Source organism: Mobula birostris, chromosome 7 (assembly GCF_030028105.1).
Source record: "Mobula birostris isolate sMobBir1 chromosome 7, sMobBir1.hap1, whole genome shotgun sequence".
NCBI lineage: Eukaryota > Metazoa > Chordata > Chondrichthyes > Myliobatiformes > Myliobatidae > Mobula > Mobula birostris.
Genome location: NC_092376.1, coordinates 156,349,046 through 156,370,378, shown reverse-complemented (window position 1 = coordinate 156,370,378; position 21,333 = coordinate 156,349,046). Strand labels below are relative to the sequence as shown.

At 37.8% G+C, this 21,333-nt stretch overlaps 1 protein-coding gene across 2 annotated transcripts in view; it reads right to left on the bottom strand.

Moving 5' to 3' along the window:
• Positions 1 to 420: 420 nt before the first annotated feature.
• The window catches only part of LOC140200867 (gamma-aminobutyric acid receptor subunit gamma-2), a 73,629-nt gene continuing 52,716 nt past the window's right edge, over positions 421 to 21,333 (bottom strand). Inside the window, exons 4-7 of one of the 2 annotated variants that reach the window (XM_072264502.1) lie at positions 11,749 to 11,901; positions 7,563 to 7,768; positions 6,680 to 6,703; positions 421 to 696 (exon numbers count right to left, since the gene is read on the bottom strand). In XM_072264502.1, coding sequence (XP_072120603.1) covers positions 421 to 696; positions 6,680 to 6,703; positions 7,563 to 7,768; positions 11,749 to 11,901 — 659 coding nt within the window. The remainder of the gene's footprint in view (positions 697 to 6,679; positions 6,704 to 7,562; positions 7,769 to 11,748; positions 11,902 to 21,333) is intronic. The other variant, XM_072264503.1, reaches the window with a different exon arrangement.

Here is a 21,333-nt window from a genome sequence, read left to right as displayed (position 1 = left end):
ATGCTTAGGCCTATGTTTTCCTTCCTTGTCTCTTTAACAGGAGAGCGTGGTCCTGAGCAATGATCCATAGCTATAGGTGTCCATGTTATGATTCCAGTGCAAAACTATGTCCAAAGTGCTTTACTGGCACTGCACGTGCCAGGAAGACAGTCAAGTAACTACAATCAGCAAGAAAACAGGTAAGTAAATGAGCTCAATTTGCCTCACTCTTTTCACTTATAACAGTCCTTCAGGCAAAAAAAGATTGTTTATAAAGGTAATTCATAGCAAATAAAAATAAAAACATGCACTGAATTGTCAATCACCAATTTGTGTAAGACATATGTAAAAGTGTACAACTTTTCCTGTTAATTTTTTTTTACATTTGATCTTAATGGATCAGCAGCAGGTAAGGCCTATGTTTCTGCCTGCTCCTCCAGTTTACAGGTAAAGGTAGCCTACCCAGTAGACAAGGTTAAACAAACCAAAGGCGGTGGGAAAGAAGATCCGGGCATACGAGTCAATTTTAGTGATACGGATGTGTAGCCTCCCTTGCCTCCATGCTCCAGTGCGGCAGTCATCAAAACAGCAGAAGAAACTGGTGCAGTCCTTGCCATCCAGACACTCATATCCATATTCCTCATCCCGTTCTTGAGGATGGGAGGAATTATTCATCTGAACAGCAGATGACCGAGGACGAATATCAACTGTAGGTGCCTATAATCATTTCAAGAAGTAATCTTTAGTTAGGTACTGTTTAGAAAAAAGTTAACTCAATAAAAAATTATTCTGGCTATATTGCTCAATATGGCTAATACCATAAGTTCAAAAGAAAAAAAAAAGGATAATTTCAAATTTTAGGATAAACTCAAAAATCACTTGATAAATTGGTAGTGATAACTCTCACAATTAACCTGTGCACACTCCTAGCTCTGCCACTAATGACACACCCAACACCAAATAATAAGCAGACTTATTCTTGGAGGCAATAGTAGGGAGCTTCCTTGTTATGATGTGCTTGAATTTTATATTTGTAAATTATCTTTGTTAATATTATCACAATACTGCAATGAGGTTGTGTCATAAAAGTGGCATTAAACATTCAATCTCAAGTTTTACAGCACTTTCAGACCTATTTAAGTCATTTTCTTCTATAACTGCAATATCTTAAATCATAAATTCAAGATGACTAGAAACAAGGACACTTCTTTCCTGAGTCTGAAAATGGGACCAAACCTCCCAAACTTAATTGGTGCAAAATCATACTTTGACATGAGGTAGTTTTCTGAACAACAAACCCATGCATTAATATTGATCTTGTCTTATATTGTTGACCCTGTCTTGAAGAAATCCTGTAGTAATGTTTTTGGATCTGTAATTATTGATCTCCATTAAGATGTGGCTATTAGAAGCAAAGGTAGAACATTCACTCAACACTTCTGACAGAGTATGGTTGTGAATGCTTCAATTTTGCCTTCTGAGTTCAAATGCTGAGCTCTGCCATCTCTGTTTATGGAGTTTCTCCTTTTTTTAACTATTTAATTTTTTACCACCGTGTGCAGCTACAATGGGTAGGATTGCAGAATATTGTTCTGACCTGTTCCTTTTGGATTTCAATTACATTTTAAAATTAGGCAAAATTTCATTCAAGTAAATTCATTGTAATATCACAGAGCTCAAGTAAAATTTTTTTTTGTGCTAATAACACATCTTCTGAGAAAGTACTAATAAAAATATTGCTTACCTCAGACTTTATTGACACATAGATTAAACATACGGGATTATTTTTATTTAAATTTCCCTTTGACTGATAATAGTGATAAGAAAATAATGGGATGGGAAATGCTATTAATTTCCTAAATCAATTGGAAAGATGCTAAAAGTTGTTATAGTGGTTCCTGTTTGTATTTGCAGTCTGACATTCTGGAAATCAGATCACAGAAGTAAATTCATCATGACGACAAGTTTAATGGCGGTGTATTCATCAAAAAACTAAAGAACTGGAACACATATTCAAGAGAACCCATTCCCCCAATGTATTATAAGGTGAGTGGTGACTATATTGCTTCTTATTTTTAAAAAAATTGCATTTGCTTATTTTCTGATATTTGCCGAGGGATCATGCTTTGTATTCACTTTTATTACTTAATGTTTAGCAGCTGGAAACAGTAGATATAAATAACAGGCCCAGGAACTTACATTTGATCCTACCTTGGGTGCTGTAGATTTTCCGATCTCCTAAGACCCAAAAAAGTGTGAGAATGTTAATTTGCTGCCGCAAAGTACCTCTTAATGTCGGTAGGTGGCAAAAAAAATCAAAAGGAAGTGAGTGAAAGAGCAAGTTGTTGGAGAAAAGGAAAATAAAAGAGAGAATGGGGCAGATGGGATTTATTGTAGTCTTCTACAAACCTGGATGTGTTTTACTTATTTCTGTGGGTATCTTTGTTGTAACAAAAGCACCTGTTAGTCCTTCTGTCTTTGATAATTGAAACATTAAAGATTATATTTTACTCTTTTTATGTTCCTATTCACTATGTTAGGAAGTTTTGTTTGCTTTTTATTGCGATTTCAACATTACTTTATTAAATACATTTCATAAATGCCATCTACGAAATTTTGTACAGAAAGGTTGTAAGAAGATGACCTTTGCATTTGTTTCTAGCATCAGCTCTGTTGGCTCAACACAGCCTAGAGACATAATGTAAGCGTTTTGACCTCAGGAGGAGATTTTTTGATGTCCAGAGTTCAGAATGACCTGACAGCATTTAACAGAATGTAATGCTGTCAGCAGACCTAAGCTTGCCAAAGTTGTGAGTCTTTTTAATAAAAATATTAAAATTGACATGAATAATTAAGAATAGAAATAATGTTCACAAAATAGAAAATACAAAATTCATTTGGACAGAATTAAACATTTAAATATATTAACCTAATACAAAATAATTTAAAATAAATAAACCTTTCATTTCCCATTCTGCAGGCTGGCATTGGCTACTGGGTATCTGATTCAATGTCAGTTCACAAAATTCAATGACAGGACCAGAATCCACCCTTGAGCTCAACATGGAGTCCAGTAATAGAGACTATGTGATAACCATAAGCTTGGAACTTACTTCATTGTAAGTGGCTGGACACTGGAACACTTCAAAACTATTAATCATAGCCAGGAAGATTTGCTCCATTGTAGATCAGTCAACTGCCACTGAGACTGAGTTAGATCCTTTGAGACAATAAAAAATTAGCTACTTATATTTTTTGTCTGTTCATAATCTACAGATTATCTTTCTGATTTACTTGGAATGAAAGTTATTGTTTTTTATAAAGAGTGAGGATTCTGTTCAGATTATATCTCCAGGCACTAAACACTGCAACCTGCCTCATTACATTTTAAGAGTTCATCAGTTGTATATAGTGCAATGAAAAGACTGATATGTCAGTGTGATAACTCTTGCTATATTGATGACTTAAATCATGTGAATAAATAATCTTGGATGTGAAAATTGTTTAATTGTCATCAATCACAGAATTGTTTTTTGCTTCCTCAGATTGCACTGTATCAGATTGAAATGTACCTGGTAGAGAATCAACCATTACATTTCTTTGTAGCTTTTTTTATATATAAACAAACTATTCTCTGGCTTGAAAAAGTGCAATCTTTAAATCATTTTTAGATTAGTGTGTTATGATATACAATCATATTGTTACAATGCTGTATTTCAAAACAATTTTCAGAAAATATCTTTATTTGTAATGAAATGTTCATAAAAACACAGTAACTATATCTTACCATTTAAAAGTTTTATGATTATTTAGCTGAAAATAGACATCAGTTTCATTTTGATCCTATGTTAGTTTAACTGCATAAATCTACCAGCTAAAGGAAAACTAAAATAATAAAAAAGTGTGAAAGTTGCATGATTAACATAGCCTAGTAGATTAAATTATTATTGATATTATATTGATACATAATTAATGATATTAAGATGCATATAGTGCTTGAATTTAAAATCTATTCTTGTATCGTTATTTGAAAGAGACTCGGAAATTTGAATTTCTTTTACTCATTAATCTCTTTACACTCCCGATCTCCTTCTCCAATAAGCCATAAACTGAACAATTAGACATTAATGAGATTGTTATTTCTGGATGTTGGTGTTGGTACTGGTTCATAGTCTAATTTTGAGGATGCATTAAAGGTTCAGTGAAGGTTGAAGGATAAACTTAACTGTTCTGTCTGTAGCTCCTGCTGTTACAAGCTATTATTACATTTCAACAGTAACTACATTTCAAAAGTATTTCACTCATCTGTAAACTACTTTGAGACAGCCTGAGGTCAGGAAAGGTATTTAGAGTGCAAATCCTTCTCTTTTGTACCAGCTGTTCTCCTGCTATGAATCCTGTTATTGGCCTTACAAATCCATACATTACAAGGTAGTTACAGCAGAGAATTTGATCCAATAGGTCTATTCTAATGTTTATGCTCCACACATACCTAAACCTATGGAAAATGATATTTCATGCTTGGATGGATATTGGTAGGCAAAATGTCCACCTTTAGCTGCTTGCTGATTTTTACCCCAACTCCACTCTGCCAACCGTATTAAGAAGACTCTGCCTTTTTCATACCTTTCTCAAGCGTGACCATTATTCTGAAAGTTTACTGAGTGTGCACTTTTAAAATTGAATTGCATGATTAGATAACCAGAAGTGACTGGAAACTAACTATTGGGTTGAACTAATAATCACTTTCAGGTAAAGAGATTATTTGAAGTAGGGAGATAAGATACCAGACAAAATGTGGAAAGGTGGAATCAAATATTATGACACTCGGCTTATCTTTTCCACTCTGATGCAGAAACACTTGCATGATTTCAACATGACTAAATTAGAATTCTTCTATGAAGACCATGATTATAACTTGAGAAAAATATTTTATTATAATATCCCCTTTGGAAACTTTGAAACAACTATTTTATTCTACAGCTGATTGGGATTGGAAATGCAACCAATGGAAAGAGAAGCATACTTCATCATCTTTCAGTTAAGGGTCTGATGATGTCATATGAAATCAGGTAAGTCTAAAATCATGTCCGGTATCCAAACTACCATATAATGGGGAAAAAAATTAGAAAGCTACAGGAAAAGAATTATATTCAGAAAGTGAATGTAAGAAGCAGTTATAAAGATGAAAGGACTTGCAGCTAAATTGGAGGCCCAAAGATATCCTAAGAAGTTAGTTGAAAACACAAGCAGGATTGTAGAAGATTAAAGTGGACTTAAGTGGCAAATCACACTTGCAGGTGTTCCAAGATGGCACTGCTTTGGTTATAGCCAGGGAGTCTGGTCTGTTATGTAGTTACCAGAACAAAAAACTAATCAAATCAAATAGCACTTAAAATGTGAAGGATGTACATTTTTCTTGTGATGTTCGGCTACATTATGCATTGTATTCTCTTTCATGGGATGGCATAATTTGCAAATATGTAACTTTCATCATCCTGCCAGGTTTGCTGGTGTGGCTGTTTCAGGAAGCTGACTGGCCAATGAGAAGTGACTAGGCTTCAGGTGATGGTAAAAATGGCCTGGTCCTTGGACTGTCCTGATGGCTTTCTGACTACTGCAAGTAACTTTTCATTGTTACCAAATTTTGCTGAAGATCAGAGACATTTAAAAATAGTTGAAAAACAAGTTAACCAATTAAAAAATGAAACGTGTCAAAAACTAAAGTGACAAAATAAGAAAGATACTTTAAAAACAGATTCAATTTGCAAACTTAACTTAAAACACAAGGATTCATTAAAATGTTAAAATATAAATACTTTTACTCATAGACATTTCTAGTGAAGGTCAGCAAAATACTTTTACTTACAGTAAATTTCTAATGAAATGTCAGCTAATGTGTGGCACTCAGGTTGGAGGAACAACACCTTATATTCTATTTGGGTAGCCTCCAACCTGATGGCATGAACACTGACTTCTCTAACTTCAATTAATGCCCCACCTCCCCCTCGTACACCACCCCTTATTTATTTATTTATTTATTTATTTATGTCTGTCTGTCTGTCCTCTTTTTTCTCCCTCTGTCCCTCTCACTATAACTCCTTGCCCATTCTCTGGCACTCCCCTCCCCCCTTCTTTCTCCTTCGGCCTTCCGTCCCATGATCCTTTCCCTTCTCCAGCCTTGTATCCCTTTTGCCAATCAACTTTACAGCTCTTGGCTCCATCCCTCCCCCTCCTGTCTTCTCCTATCATTTCGGATCTCCCCCTCCCCCTCCCACTTTCAAATCTCTTTCTATCTCTTCTTTCAGTTAGTCCTGACGAAGGGTCTTGGCCCGAAACTTCGACTGTACCTCTTCCTATAGATGCTGCTTAGCCTGCTGCATTCACCAGCATTTATTAAATGTGTCAAATTTGACTGACTTAATATTGAGTGGCCAAACCCACAATACATCTGGTCCTTCAGCTCACCACAGATGAAACACCATTGGACTAGATGGTGCACGGAGGGCAGGATCTTACCCTTAATATTGCAGGGAACAGAAATAGTAATGTCATACTCATTAGTAGCAGACAGGGCACTATTCTTTACAGGACTGCTGACTGAAGGGAGCAATATCTGTCCCATTAATAGGCTCAGTCTATTGGTGAGCACTCTGACATACTAAAATTATTTCTATTGTAAAAAAAGAAAATGAAGTACCTTCGAGGAAAACATCCGAAGAAGCTTTTTTTGGAAAAAAAAAGAAAAATGCTTAAAGGGAGTTATTATAAATACAATGCAGGAGAACAGAAGAAAGTAATAACACAGTTTAAAGTAACAGATAGAATAATATAGACTTACAGTAGAACGAACAACTAATATCTATCCTGAGTAACATTTTACCTTCATTCATATATTGCATGAAAGCCATAGGCAAATGGCTTTACAAAGAATATTCCTGTAAAATGCATCTTTTTATCTATACAGTACATAAGTAATGTTTCATTTACGTATGCTGATGACAAGTGCACGTAGGTTTACTTAGAATGCAATTCTTAAAATGTGCGATGGCATAATTTACCCAGCATTATATCTAGTTACAGTGATCAATTGAGAGATACATCAGTTAAATCACATATTGAAGACAGTAATGAGGGTACAGTTCAATCTGTAGGACGGGTTGAAACATAAGCATGAAGCAAAGGCGAAACATAACGGTGAAAATTTGAAAAGTGCAGTCTGCAAATTCTCTGTTGCCACAAGGTTAGATACTAACGAGATAAACCAATTTATTTAGCCATCTAGAAAATAGAATGGCTGTTTTTATTCTAAATGGCAAGAGAGGACCAGTAAAAATTATACTATTTCAGACTATAAGTTAACATGTTTTTGCAAGCCTAACAAGTTTTTTTTTATAAAAGAATAAAAATGTTGAGCAGCATTTTGGTCTTTAAAGTAATCAGTGCTATAACAGAAAGCAATGACTAACCTTTGGAAGAAATGTGTTAATGTCAAAATTTACAACAATGTATATTTTTATCATGCATGCAAACACTAACATCAATAATTGTCCTTAAAAATATCATTATAGTAAGGTACATACTCGATTCTTCTTCTTCTTGTCTTTGTCTTTAGCGGGCTTTCTGTTACTGACAAAATAGTGCAAGGTCCCATATTCAATCAAAGCAGCAAATACAAAGATAAAGCAAACAGACACAAACAGGTCCATAGCAGTCACATAGGAAACCTTAGGGAGGGATTTGCGAGCAATCGTGCTTAGTGTAGTCATGGTCAAGACAGTCGTAATACCTGTAACAAGAATGAAACGATGATCAAGGTTGTGATCAATCTCATTATTCATGACTTGAAACCATAAGTGTTTTCACACATTTGCTTATTTCACCTTGCCTTTAAAGTTCTGATAATTAGAAAATTAGACAAAGATGTGTAATTCATCTCTTATTTACACATTGTTTGCTTAGCAACTAAATATATTAACTAAAATCTTACTAATCATAAAATTAATTGCTGTCAATACATACTGAGATCCTGAAGGTTTGGGCTCATACTTGCAATGATGATACAAGTGTTTTCTGTTTGCCTTCTATATATTGCATTAGCTTTTAGCTGTGTGTTCATTGACGTTCAATGAACTTAAACATCTGTGAACGACTTAGCAGCAAAGGAAGACATAACTACCCATTTAGAAAGCAAAAAATCAATCTGTAATAGATCCCACTGAATGAAACTAAAATCAGAATGGAATGCACTTCAATTCTGTTCATCGTATAAACTACATTTTCCTCAAAGTTTTCAGATAAGAGATATGCTGCTGAACATCCCATTGAATCTGACATTTAAGCTCATAAGCACTGCTGACCATAGCAGCTAAGTCCTGAATGTATTTTGGCATCTGATATTAGGCCTAGAGAGTCAGCTCACAGTTTTCTATAAAATAATTCCATAAGAGTTGTTTCATATTTCAAATATCATAAATAGTAATATAGAGAATTACTGTTAGATGCTTGGGTCAAATATCATTTGCTAAATAAATCATAAAGACTAAAGATCCACTTCTGTAATATAAAACAGGATGTTTTCTTGATTAGAATTTTGGAATTATCAATTGGTGTACAGTAACTTTATGCCTGTAATAAGAACTATCACTTCGGCCTTGGCTCTGTGGAAGCCCTTGCTACTCAGGTGGTAAATTTTTGGTTCAAATTCCACTGCAAAGCATTTGCCCTAAAATCTAAGTAGAAAGAAAACAACAAAGTTTATTCATACAGTACCTTCCACAATCACAGTACAATCCAAAGTCCTTTACGACTAATCGGATGGAACAATTAACATTTGTGATAATGAGCAGCTAACATGACTTTAGCCATGAATTTATATTGTCCAGGATTTCCCTCCTTCTCTTTTTTGAAATTGAGGAATGGATTTTCACAGTCATGCTAGAAAGTAGACAGTGTTAAAGTGGATATCAGTCCAGTACTGAAGGAAACAGCACAGAGTGCCATTGTCCATCCCCTTTTTCATATGGTGATACCCCTTTCATATGGTGATAATAGCATCTCTCTGATTGTCTCAGCAGATTGTCTTGCAACAGAGCTCATTGCTTTTAGCAGATTTTTGCTGTCATCTTTCTACATGTTACACCTATCAATGCACTTCAGAGATATTTACTATGAGCCATACTGCAACACCCTGTATTGCACAAGCCACGATATGATTGAGGTGTTTTTCTTTGCATAAGTATAGAAGAACACAAGCAATGGCGTAACTAAAAAGTAACTCATTACATAAGCAAATGAATGACATACAGGCAGCCCCTGCATTATGGTCATGTGGATTATGGAAATTCATGCTTACAGAATTCACAAATCACTCTTGAGGAAGTCATGAGAAAAACGCAATTTTTTTCAACTTGTGTTTCCTCAGACAAGCAAAAAGAACATGGCTGTTCTTTATGGAAACTCATGGTCCTTTTTTAGGAACACAGAAGTCACCTGTACTGCATGGAATACTGATTTCAAATATGTTAGCTCTTCAGGAACTACATGGCTGAGATTAATTGAAGGCACAAGAGATTGCAAATCAAGTTCTAGTTCAAGTTTATTGTCATCTGACTGTACATATATAAAACCAAATGAAACAACAGTCCTCTGGACCACAGTGCACCCATTAAACATGTATTACACATAGTACATTACAAATGTTACCATAAAAAGTTAAACATATAATTCAAAATGCATGTAGTGTGCAGCACAGGTAAAGAGTCCTACAAAAGAGATCTTGGTGGTGTGATGGTATTCATTAGTCTTGTAGCCTGAGGGAAGAAGCTGTCACCTTGTCTGACATTCCTAGTCTTGATGCTTCTGTACCTCCTTCTTGATGGTTGTGGGTCAAGGAGATTGTGTGATGGGTGGTAGGTATCCTCAACAATGCTTCCGGCCCTTGGTTTGCAACGCTCCCAGTAAGTGTCTAATATCAGCAGGAGGGAGACCCCAGTTAACCCCTTGGCAGATTCTATTGTCCTCTGTAAGGTCTTGTGATCCGATACCTTGCAGATCCATACCACACAGTGAGACGGCCAGACAGGACACTCTCAATGGCGCTCCTGTAGAAATTTGTTACAATGGGGGCAGGGAGACTTCCAGGCCTCAATCTCATCAGAAAGTGTAGACGCTGCTGTGTCTTCTTGAGTAGTGAGGAGGTGTTGTAGGTCCAGGTTAAATAGTCTGTTATGTGTGCAGCAAGGAGCTTTGCGCTCTTCACTCTCTCTACGGCAAAGCCATTCATGTGTGATGCAGAGTGGTTGATCTATGCCTTTCTGAGGTCCACAATCATCAATTTTGTCTCGTACACGATAAGACTCGGGTGGTTGTTCTCACGCCATTTGGCCATCCTCTTTACCTGCTCCCTGCATGTCAACTCATCTCTGTTGCTGATTAGGCCAACCACTGTTGCATCATTAATGAACTTGATGATGCATTTTGAGCTGGATCTGGCAGTGCAGTCGTGAGTCAACAGCATGAACAGCAGTGGTCTGAGCAGATAATCCTGGGGGACACCAGTGCTCAGCATGATGGAGCTTGAGATGTTCCTGCCAACTCGAACTGACTGGAAGCTTTCTCTCAAGAAGTCCAAGATCCAGTTACAGAGAGGGCTGTTGAGTCCTAGTGAAGCATTATTCTGATTTCTTTCCCCTTCACTTCAAGTCCTGATGAAGGGTCTTGGCCCAAAGCATCAACTGTTTATTAATTTCCATTGATGCTGCCTGACCTGCAGAGTTCCTCCAGCACTTTATGCGGTTTATTCCTCCTGGCTAACATACAATAATATGAACACTAAGTTTTCCAGTTTCAAATAAACTTACCCGAACTATGTTCCTACTCTGACTGGTCTACGTTCTCTCTTCCTTTGTTCAATGTTTCCATTCCCCTCACTCCAGGTTGCCTCGATTTGTTACTGTTCTGCTGCAGGTTCCATCTGCCCATTTGCCATATACCTATCCACCTGTGTTTTTTAGGTCCACTTATCATTTTCCAGCCTCTGTCTTTGTCTTCAGCTACCCTCTTCCATCCTATCGGCTCCATGTGTCTATCATCCCTGTCCATACCTGGTTCCACCTATCACCTACCAGTCTATGCTTCACTTGTCCCTTTCACCTCTTTATACAGACTAACTTCACATGATACTTTCTGTCTTGAAGCTGCTTGACCCAAAACAATGACCATCACTTTGCCTTCACAGATGCTGACTGACCCCTTGAGTGCCTCCAGCACTTTGTTTTAAGCTGCTTGCCAAAACTTTGCTCCCACTACTGACAAAAATAAATCTTAAACTTATGACTGATTTTTTTGTTAAATATACTTAAATGTTCATTGCCATTGCTGGATCTTACAGAGATGTATCAATTTTAGGACTGTCACTCCAATTACATGCTGATAATTGCTTTCTTACCAAGTACCCACATATGCATTAATTCACCAGTTCCCCCCTTCCCCCTTCCCCCTTCCCCCCTTTATACATACAAACAATATACACGTATATATTTGAATTTTTACATAGTCAAATATTGCTATACTCAAATATGTCCAAAGAAGGTTATTAGACATTACACCCTCATTGTCTTTTCCTGGTGAAAACAATAGACCAAACAAACTGGGGACGACAGCAGCTGAATTAAGATGTGTTCTTAAAAGAATATTAATTACTTTTAGACAAGTTTCAAATATTTCTTGTACATAAAGTTAATAATTGTGGTGTAAGCATTTCATTACCTAATGATGTTCTTGCTGGTACGGCATCCTTATTGATCCAAAATGATACCCAGGATAAAACAACAGTCAATGTGCAAGGAATGTAGGTCTGAATGGTAAAGTATCCCATTCGTCTGCTGAGATCGAAATACACTGACATTACAACATAATCTCCTGCAGGGAAATGAAAACATTCAATGAGTCCTTCTCTTAGGATAAAAATAATTACTTAATTTTCCAGACAGTGACATATGAAAAGTGTTTGTAATTCATTATGCTTACAACTGTCCATTTACTTTATGAGGCTGTTATATGACAGTTTCCAGTAATTAAAAAATACATTTCATTGTGATTTCTAGAATCCAACTGTGTGCAAGCAGAAAGGAAATATTGTCTCTTAATCCAGTTAGACTGAAAACTCTTACTGCACAATGAATCTCAACCAGGAGATGCAAGTATTTAATTTAATGTTTAAACATGTTGAAAAAGTGAAATAAACAGAATTGAAAATGGGATTGAGTGATGTGACAGAAACATAAAATTAGTATATACCTCCAACAGTAATTATAATCTCAAGAAATGAAATTTCACACATATAAGAAATAATTTAACAATGTCAAAGAGATGATTTAATTATAATTAACACCATTAATTATTCACTTACAAACAAATACATCAGCACTTTGTTTTTGCATTGTTAAGGATGTTCATCTTTAGAAAATGCTGTGTGTTCATGTGCATTAGAAACATAGAAACAAAGAAAACCTACAGCACGATACAGGCCCTTCAGCCCACAAAACATGTCCTTACCTTTGAAATTACTTAGGGTTACCCATAGCCCTCTATTTTTCTAAGCTCCGTGTACCTATCCAGGAGTCTCTTAAAAGACCCTATCGTATCTGCCTCCACCACCGTCGCCGGCAGCCCATTCCACACACCCACCACTGTCTGCATAAAAAACTTACTCTGACAGCTCCTCTGTACCTACTTCCAAGCACTTTAAAACTGTGCCATCTCGTGCTAGCCATTTCAGCCCTGGGGAAAAGCCTCTCACTATCCACACGATCAATGCCTCTCATCATCTTATACACCTCTAACAGGTCACCTCTCATCCTCCGTCGCTCCAAGGAGAAAAGGCCACGTTCACTCAACCTATTCTCATATGGCATGCTCCCCAATTCAGGCAACATCCTTGTAAATCTCCTCTGCACCCTTTCTATGGTTTCCACATTCTTCCTGTAGTGAGACGACCAGAACTGAGCACGGTACTCCAAGTGGGGTCTGACCAGGGTCCTATATAGCTGCAAAACTACCTCTCGGCTCCTAAACTCAATCCCATGATTGATGAAGATCAATGCACCGTAGTTTTGAATTACTCATTTAAATATTAATGCAGCATAGCTTGTGGAAGACAAATTATTACTGTCCAAACACTATCCACTGTAATTGCAAGTGTAGATACCTTCATCACTGCCATTACAAAATTTGAGCCAAAGTGCACTTTATTGAAACACTGACGAAGGGTCTCGGCCTGAAACGTCGACTGCACCTCTTTCTAGAGATGCTGCCTGGCCTGCTGCGTTCACCAGCAACTTTGATGTGTGTGTTACTTAGTGCTTGCATAGTTTTTATCTCAATATTCCAGACAAGCACAATCTGCATTAATACAAAGGGCAATTGATGTGTCTAATAATGTCAATTGGTGTTCGATGCAGAGTTGACACCATTTGACATGGCGCAAGATTTATACTGAGACAAGCACTCACCCAAAAGAAAACTGGTCCTTGCTTGGATATAAGAGGTCCAACAGCCCCCTGATTTACCACCAGGAGGTTGACACTACAATCGTCCTCAAGATAGATTCGTTTTACACATCCCAATGTGCCATCCTACTGATCTCTTCATGGCTGCTGGTTTCTCCTATTGAACTTCTTTCCAACCAAATGTTGTGCATTTAATATTGCAATAATATTTGAGTAATATTGTAAATATATTGTTTGATTAAGCATTCTTTGCTGCTTACATAATTCATTAAGACAGATCATTCCCAGCTCCATGTTTTTGCATTCAATTCATCTTGTATTTTGGAGTTACAAATCATAACAGTGGCAACAAGAAATTTTTAATGAACCCAGGATGACTACCATCTCTTGAAGAGCAGTGTGACATTCGAGTTCTTAAAAAGCGCAGCAAGAAACAGCTGAGTTAAAAAACAGCACAGCGTGTGCTCCTTTGAGAAGGGTCAGAGACATCTAAGCTTTAAAAATAAGGGCAGAAAATAGACAAATTCAGGATTTCATAAACAGTGAGTACCAGGTGATCATAATCATAAATAATTATGATAATAAATGGCTGGCTATATTAGGAAGATAGATGCATTCAAATGCTCAAGAGATAACTGGATATTGTGTACTGAGTGAATTAAGCAGCACTTATAGCAAATGAAATAGCCAATGAGAATTGAGTGCCAATTTTACTGAGTGCATTCGATCTAAAGGCATACAATTTGCCTGGAAGTTGAACATTTCCAACCAATCCAACCAAAATGAGCTTTTCTGATATCGTGAAAGTAATGCAGGAACACTTAAAGTGAAAACGGTTGACTGCACAACACTTCAGGTTACTTAAGTGGAATCAAAAGGAAGAGGTGTCCATTTTTGCTTATGTGGCTGAAATGAAGTTGTCTGAGCATGTCAGTTCAGTAATAGGCTTAATGATACACTGAGAGATCATTTAGTTTGTGGAATCTTACAAGAAAGCTTTGAAAAATAACTTCTAAATGAAGCACAACCTATATTTAAAAGAGCAGTAGAAATAGCTGTATCAATGGAAACAGAAGCCAGAGGTGCAATTGAGTTGCAGTTAGGAATGAAAGTGAACGTGAACAAAATTGTAACAGCTAAACTGAAACCCGCCTGGCTGAACAAATTGTGTCGCTGTTGTGGCAGGGCCTCACGTACACCAGACCAATCCAAGTTTAAAGACGAAACTTGCAGAAAACGCAATAAAGTAGGACACATACCAAGAGCACATTAGGCAGAAAATAAAATAAATATGCTGAATAGGGAAGAGAAGAAGATAAAAAGTCAATTTGTACTTTCAAAAAGAACATGAATCTGCGTGCTGGTGATTGAAAAATCTGATAATGATGAGAGTAAAACAGGACTGAGTAGATTTACAAAGTGAAAACTAACAATAGACAAGCAATATAGCTTACACCAGAAGTGTACAACAAATTAATTGAAATAGAATTGGACACTGGCTTGGCTATTTCAGTCATTCCAGAAAAGGTGTTTGAATGGCATTTCAAAGATACTGAACTGAAGCTTGCAAATATCCAACTAAGAACTTATTCTGGAGAAAAGATAACTCCTGTGGGAATGACTTTTGTAACAGCGAAGTAAAACAACCAACAAGCCACTGTTGGCTTATAGTGGTAAAAGTAGGAGGGCCAGCATTGTGGGTTTGTGGATTGGCTGAGACAACTAAACTTGATTGGACATCATCCCACAATTTGCACGCTACATTCCCTGCAATTGATTCAACTGAAAGCAGATAAAGAAAGTTGGGGGATGGCATTGGAAAACAAACATATCAATGGTAAAACAGTGTTAAATGAAAATGCCACACACAAGTTTTACAAAGCCTGTCCATTTCTTTGAACAATCTGCGATAAAGTAGCCAATGAGCTAGATCGCAACAAGGTTGAATGGATTTTTTTCCAAGGTTGAAAAGAGCCCCTGGACAATGCAGGTGGTCCCAGTAGTCAAGAAGAATAGATCCGTCAGGATCTGTGGTGATTTTAAGGTCAACAAGAACCCAATACTGAAAGAAGATCAATACCCTCTACCTAAGATAGAGGATAGGGGATATTTTTGTAAATCTTTCTGTAGGGAAACACTTCAGCAATGTGGACAGCTGTGGCCTACCTACAGATGGAGATGGAAGAAGAGTCTAAAGCGTTTCTCACCATAAGCACTCACAAAAGGGCTTAATGGCCATAATAACATTAATTTTGGAGTAGTATCTTCACCTGCATTCTAGCAGAAAGCTATGGACCAAGTGCTACAAGACTGCCCAGGCACACAGTGCTTCCTGGATGATATCATTGTTACCAGTAAGGATGGCAAAGAACATCTTCAAATCCCAAGACAATTGTAAAAAGATTAGAAGTTTATGGCCTCTGATCACAACACAAGTGGTAATTCTTTAAGCTAAGCATCACTTACTGTGGTCACACTGTTGACACACAAGGCTGAGAAAATTCAAGCAGTGGTCGATGCGCAAAGACCAAAGGAAATGTCACAGCTGTTAGGAATTGGCAATTACATTAGCAGGTTCTTGCCAGACGTGGCTACTGTGCTCCACTACAGATCGAGAAGAAATGGCAATGGACAAAGCAGTGTGAGGTGGATTTCCTAAATGTAAAGAAAATGGTGATGTCAGACACTGTACTCACAGACTATGATCCATATCATCCAGTGAAGGTTGCCTGTGATGTCTTGCCTTATGGCATACAGTGGGTGTTACTCATGTTACATGTTATGAGCACTGAAAATGAATGCCTTACCACTGCAGGAAAAAATTACACACAGATTGATGGAGTGGCCTGAAGTCAGGATTATGGTGTAAAATATTTTAACCAGTATTTGCATGGGAGAGAGTTTACGTTCATTACTGATCATAAACCATGAGTGTACATTTTCAATTCACAGAAGAGTGCTCCACTAACAGCAGGAGCATAAACACAAAGATGAGCTCTGTTTCTTAGAGGACAAAATTACAGAAACAAATTCAAGTGATAAATTAATCATGGAAATGCTGATGGTATGTCCTGTTTGTGCTTGGAAAAGGAAAGTCCTGAGAAAGTTTACAAAAGGGGACACTCCTCTTGACCTTATCTCCCTAATGCAAATCAAATGTTCCCTGTTATAGCATAGATGAATCCCCCAATCATTTCAAGATTCCAAGCATCTCATCCTCAGAAGATCACCTTGGGTTGCCACGGTAACATTTTACCAGGACCAAGATGAACTTGCCCTTGACGGGCATTGTCTTATGTGGGGAATTAGAGTTGTTGTAGCATTCAAACCGAGAGCTGAAGTGTTGGAGGAGCTACTGTACATGCTTGTCATCTAGGCATAGTTAAAATGAAAGTGTTGGCTCAAAGCATTGTCTGGTGGCCTGAGACAGATCAGCAGATTTAGCAGCTTGCTGTGCACTGTTTGGGATGTCAACACATCCAGAAGAAATTGAGTCAGAGTTGTTAGAACCACTTCCTGCAGTCCCAGAGTTAACTCCTACAACTACCATGGAGGAGGCCCCAGAACCTGAGACAGTTTCACAGCCTGAATTCTCACCTGTCAAGCAGAGTGACCGCCACCCACCCCCTCCAACTTGTCAGCCATGAAGTTATCTCACAAGACTAAGAAATCGTCCACAGCGATTAATTCTTTAGCCTTGAATGGAACGATTTAAAATTTATTCTACTGTGGATGCCATCTGAATATTAAGTTGAAGTTTATAGCTTAGCAGGGAGGAGTTTTGTGTATTTAATGTTTCAGTAATATTCCATTAATATTGTGAATATATTGTTTAATTAAGTATTCTTTGTTGTTTGCATTGTTTATTACAGGTTATATGTAAAGGAATGTGAATAGTATACATCATTAGTAGTAGTATAGTAGTAGCAGGAATAGTATATGTCCTCGTTGTCCACGGGAATGGTACCGGAGGATTGGAGGGAGACGAATGTTGTCCCCTTGTTCAAAAAAGGTAGTAGGGATAGTCCGGGTAATTATAGACCAGTGAGCCTTATGTCTGTGGTGGGAAAGCTGTTGGAAAAGATTCTCAGAGATAGGAGCTCTGGGCATTTAGAGAATCATGGTCTGATCAGGGACAGTCAGCATGGCTTTGTGAAGGGCAGATCATGACTAATAAGCCTGATAGAGTTCTTTGAGGAGGTGATCAGGCATATAGATGAGGGTAGTGCAGTGGAGTTGTAGATAGTGTAGAGGATTGTCAAAGATTGCAGAGAGACATTGATAGGATGCAGAAGTGGGCTGAGAAGTGGTAGATGGAGTTCAACCCGGAGAAGTGTGAGGTGGTACACTTTGGAAGGACAAACTCCAAGGCAGAGTACAAAGTAAATGGCAGGATACTTGGTAGTGTGGAGGAGCAGAGGGATTTGGGGGTACATGTCCACATATCCCTGAAAGTTGCATCACAGGTAGATAGGGTAGTTAAGAAAGCTTATGGGGTGTTAGCTTTCATAAGTCGAGGGATAGAGTTTAAGAGTCACGATGTACTGACGCAGCTCTATAAAACTCTGGTTAGGCCACACTTGGAGTACTGTGTCCATTTCTGGTCGCCTCAATATAAGAAGGATGTGGAAGCATTGGAAAGGGTACAGTGGAGATTTACCAGGATTCTGCCTGGTTTAGAGAGTATGCATTATGATCAGAGATTAAGGGAGCTAGGGCTTTACTCTTTGGAGAGAAGGAGGATGAGAGGAGACATGATAGAGGTGTACAAGATATTAAGAGGAATAGATAGAGTGGATAGCCAGCGCCTCTTCCCCAGGGCACCACTGCTCAATACAGGAGGACATGGCTTTAAGTTAAGGGGTGGGAAGTTCAAGGGGGATATTAGAGGAAGGTTTTTTACTCAGAGAGTGGTTGGTGCGTGGAATGCACTGCCTGAGTCAGTGGTGGAGGCAGATACACTAGTGAAGTTTAAGAGACTACTGGACAGGTATATAGAGGAATTTAAGGCGGGGAGGGGTTAAATGGGAGGCAGGGTTTGAGGGTCGGCACAACATTGTGGGCTGAAGGGCCTGTACTGTGCTGTACTATTCTATGTTCTATGTTCTATGTATTACGCCACTATGCCGTACCCACGCATCTCACTAAAAGTAAAAACGAAAGACTTGTTATTCCCATCTCTATGGTTTGTTTTCAATTAATTTTATAATTTGGAGTTACAAACATAAAATCAACCCCTTTTCACAATCATCTTCATCAATCCCCCAATCATTTCAAGATTCCAAGCATCTCATCCTCAGAAGATTATCTTGGGTTGCCATGGTAACATTGCAGTTAACATGACGCTATTACAGCTTAGAGCATTCTGGAGTTCAGAGTTCAAATCCAGTGCCACTTGTAAGGAGTTTGGATATTCTCCCTGTGAATCATTTGGGTATCCTCTGAATGTTCTGTTTTTTTTCCCACAGTCCAAGCACATACCAATAAATTCAGTGGTCATTGTAAATGCTTCTTTGATTAAGTTAGTGCTAAATAAGTGGGTTGCTGTGTGGTGTGGCTCTTTGAGCTGGAAAGGCATGTTGCGTGCTGTATCTCCAAATAAATAAATCTCTTCACACCCTCCCCGCCAATGTTCCCAACTGATTAAGACTTCTGCATTTTCCAACTTCTTAGTTCCCAAATGATTTTCTCAGCCACCTCCCTGAGAAGCTGATGGTGCATCACCTTCTTGAACTGCTGCAGGTCTTGCAATGAAGTCAGTGTTAGGTAGTGAATTGCAGGAATTTATTTCAACTACATTGCGAAAACAATAACATTACAAATTGATCAGTATGCACCTTGGTGGGAAACCTGCAGCATGAAGTTTGGCCATTTAATTGTTCCCTTTGTCCTTCTACACATTAATATAGAGAAGCTATCAAACAAGTTTTCATGAATTACAGATATTCCTCTGTTGGCATAAGCCTACCAGAACAGATCTGTATTGTGAACATACTTACAGCAGTAAATGTCTACCCCATAGTGTGTGATAAAAATGATGTAACATCATATCAATTATGATTCCCTCTGAATGTTGTGGGTTTAAGAAACATGAACAAATAAACCCAGACTGAGCAGGGTAGGGAATAATTTGGACCTTAAAGTGCAATTTAAAGTACACAGCTATCTTTAAAACATGTAATTATTACTTTGAATTATGTAATTGTTCTAATGTTACCTCCTAAAACAAAATTCACTTTCTGCTGAATCTGAATTTACTTTTTGTATCTTAATATTTAATGTTAAGTCCAGTGTTCTCACTGGAGTTTAGAAGAACAAGAGGGGATCTCATTGACCCCTATCAAATATTGAAAGGCCCGCCCTAGATAGAGTAGACATGCAAAGTTGGAGAGTCTAGGACCAAAGGGCACAGACTCAAACAGTAGAAGGATGCCACTTTACAAAATAAATGAGGAGGAAATTCATTTGCAAGATCATAGTGAATCTGTGAAATTCATTGCCTTGACATCTGTGAAGGCCCAGTCATTGGGTATTTTTAAGCAGAGGTTGATAAGTTCTTGATTAGTAAAGATGTCAACGGTTATGGGGAGCAGCAAGGAGAATGAGGTTGAGAGGGAACATAAATCAGGCATGACCCAATGGTGCAGCAGATTCAATGGGCCAAATGGCCTAATTCGGCACACCAATGTTGACGGTCTTATGATCTCATATTAAATAGGCTATACTAAAAGGGCTTAAGTACCTGTAGGTCCACTAGGAAAGAAAAAATTCAGCTATGCTTTCTAACTGCAACCTTCATCTGACAGAGAGTTGAAATTTGTAAATATTTAGAAAAAAATCTGGATAGGGTATACTCAGATTAACCAGACTTTAAACAGCAATTTATCCAGCATCTGTCACTCCAATGTTTGCTTTATTCAAATCCTTTGAAATATTCATTAGATTGGAATGATTAAGCCTCCTGAAATCTTCATTGTCATTAGAAGTTTCAATAATTGGAGAAGAAGTTTTCAGAGAATAAGCCAAATTCACGAAGATAAGTTGTTCAATAGTGCCAATACATGGGCAATGTTTCAGCCTGCCTTTTCTCTTTGAGCAAATGGTTAGGCTGGAGATTGACAGCAATTGTTTCAGATGTGTATGAGGTGAAATTTTCAGTTTTGAATTATTTCACTCATATTGCAATGTTTGCCATTCTCAGAGTTAGCCTAATGATTAGAGCCAGACATTCCTGCCATTAGAAATGTTATTGGATGTTTACATTCAGGAGAGGTTGAGTGTGGCTTACAGGAAATAACATTTCATTGTTGAGTAATACTCTCACAGGGGCTCATATGCAAACTTGGCTTGTACGCAAATTCTGCTAACAGCCACATGACTCAGCGGTGAAAAGGCCACCTTTCATAAACAATATACATCTAGGTTTGACTTGGGCTTGAACCAAACAGGAACATTGGGAATTCCAATTAAAGGTACCTTGATTTGAGTGGATGCTGTGTAAATACTGACCAGGCACAATTATCGATCAGCAGAAATATCATATTGTGCACCGTATAAAATTATAAAGCAAGTATATTCATCAATTTCAGCTTTATCAAACAGTTAATAGGAAAAAGAAATGAAGAAAAAAAAATCAGCCCAGTCTAAATGTGCACACATGTTGTGTCTGTAATGGTCGGGTGTACCACTTTACTCACGGTGCTGACTTCTCATCACTAATCACAGGTAGAACTTCCCCTCATAGTCTCATTTGTCTCATGAAGCACTCCTTGCATTAGGGTCTCCTCTTCAAATTGGATCATGCAGGCATCTTCCTGGATCCTCTCCTCTCCACACCTCCTGC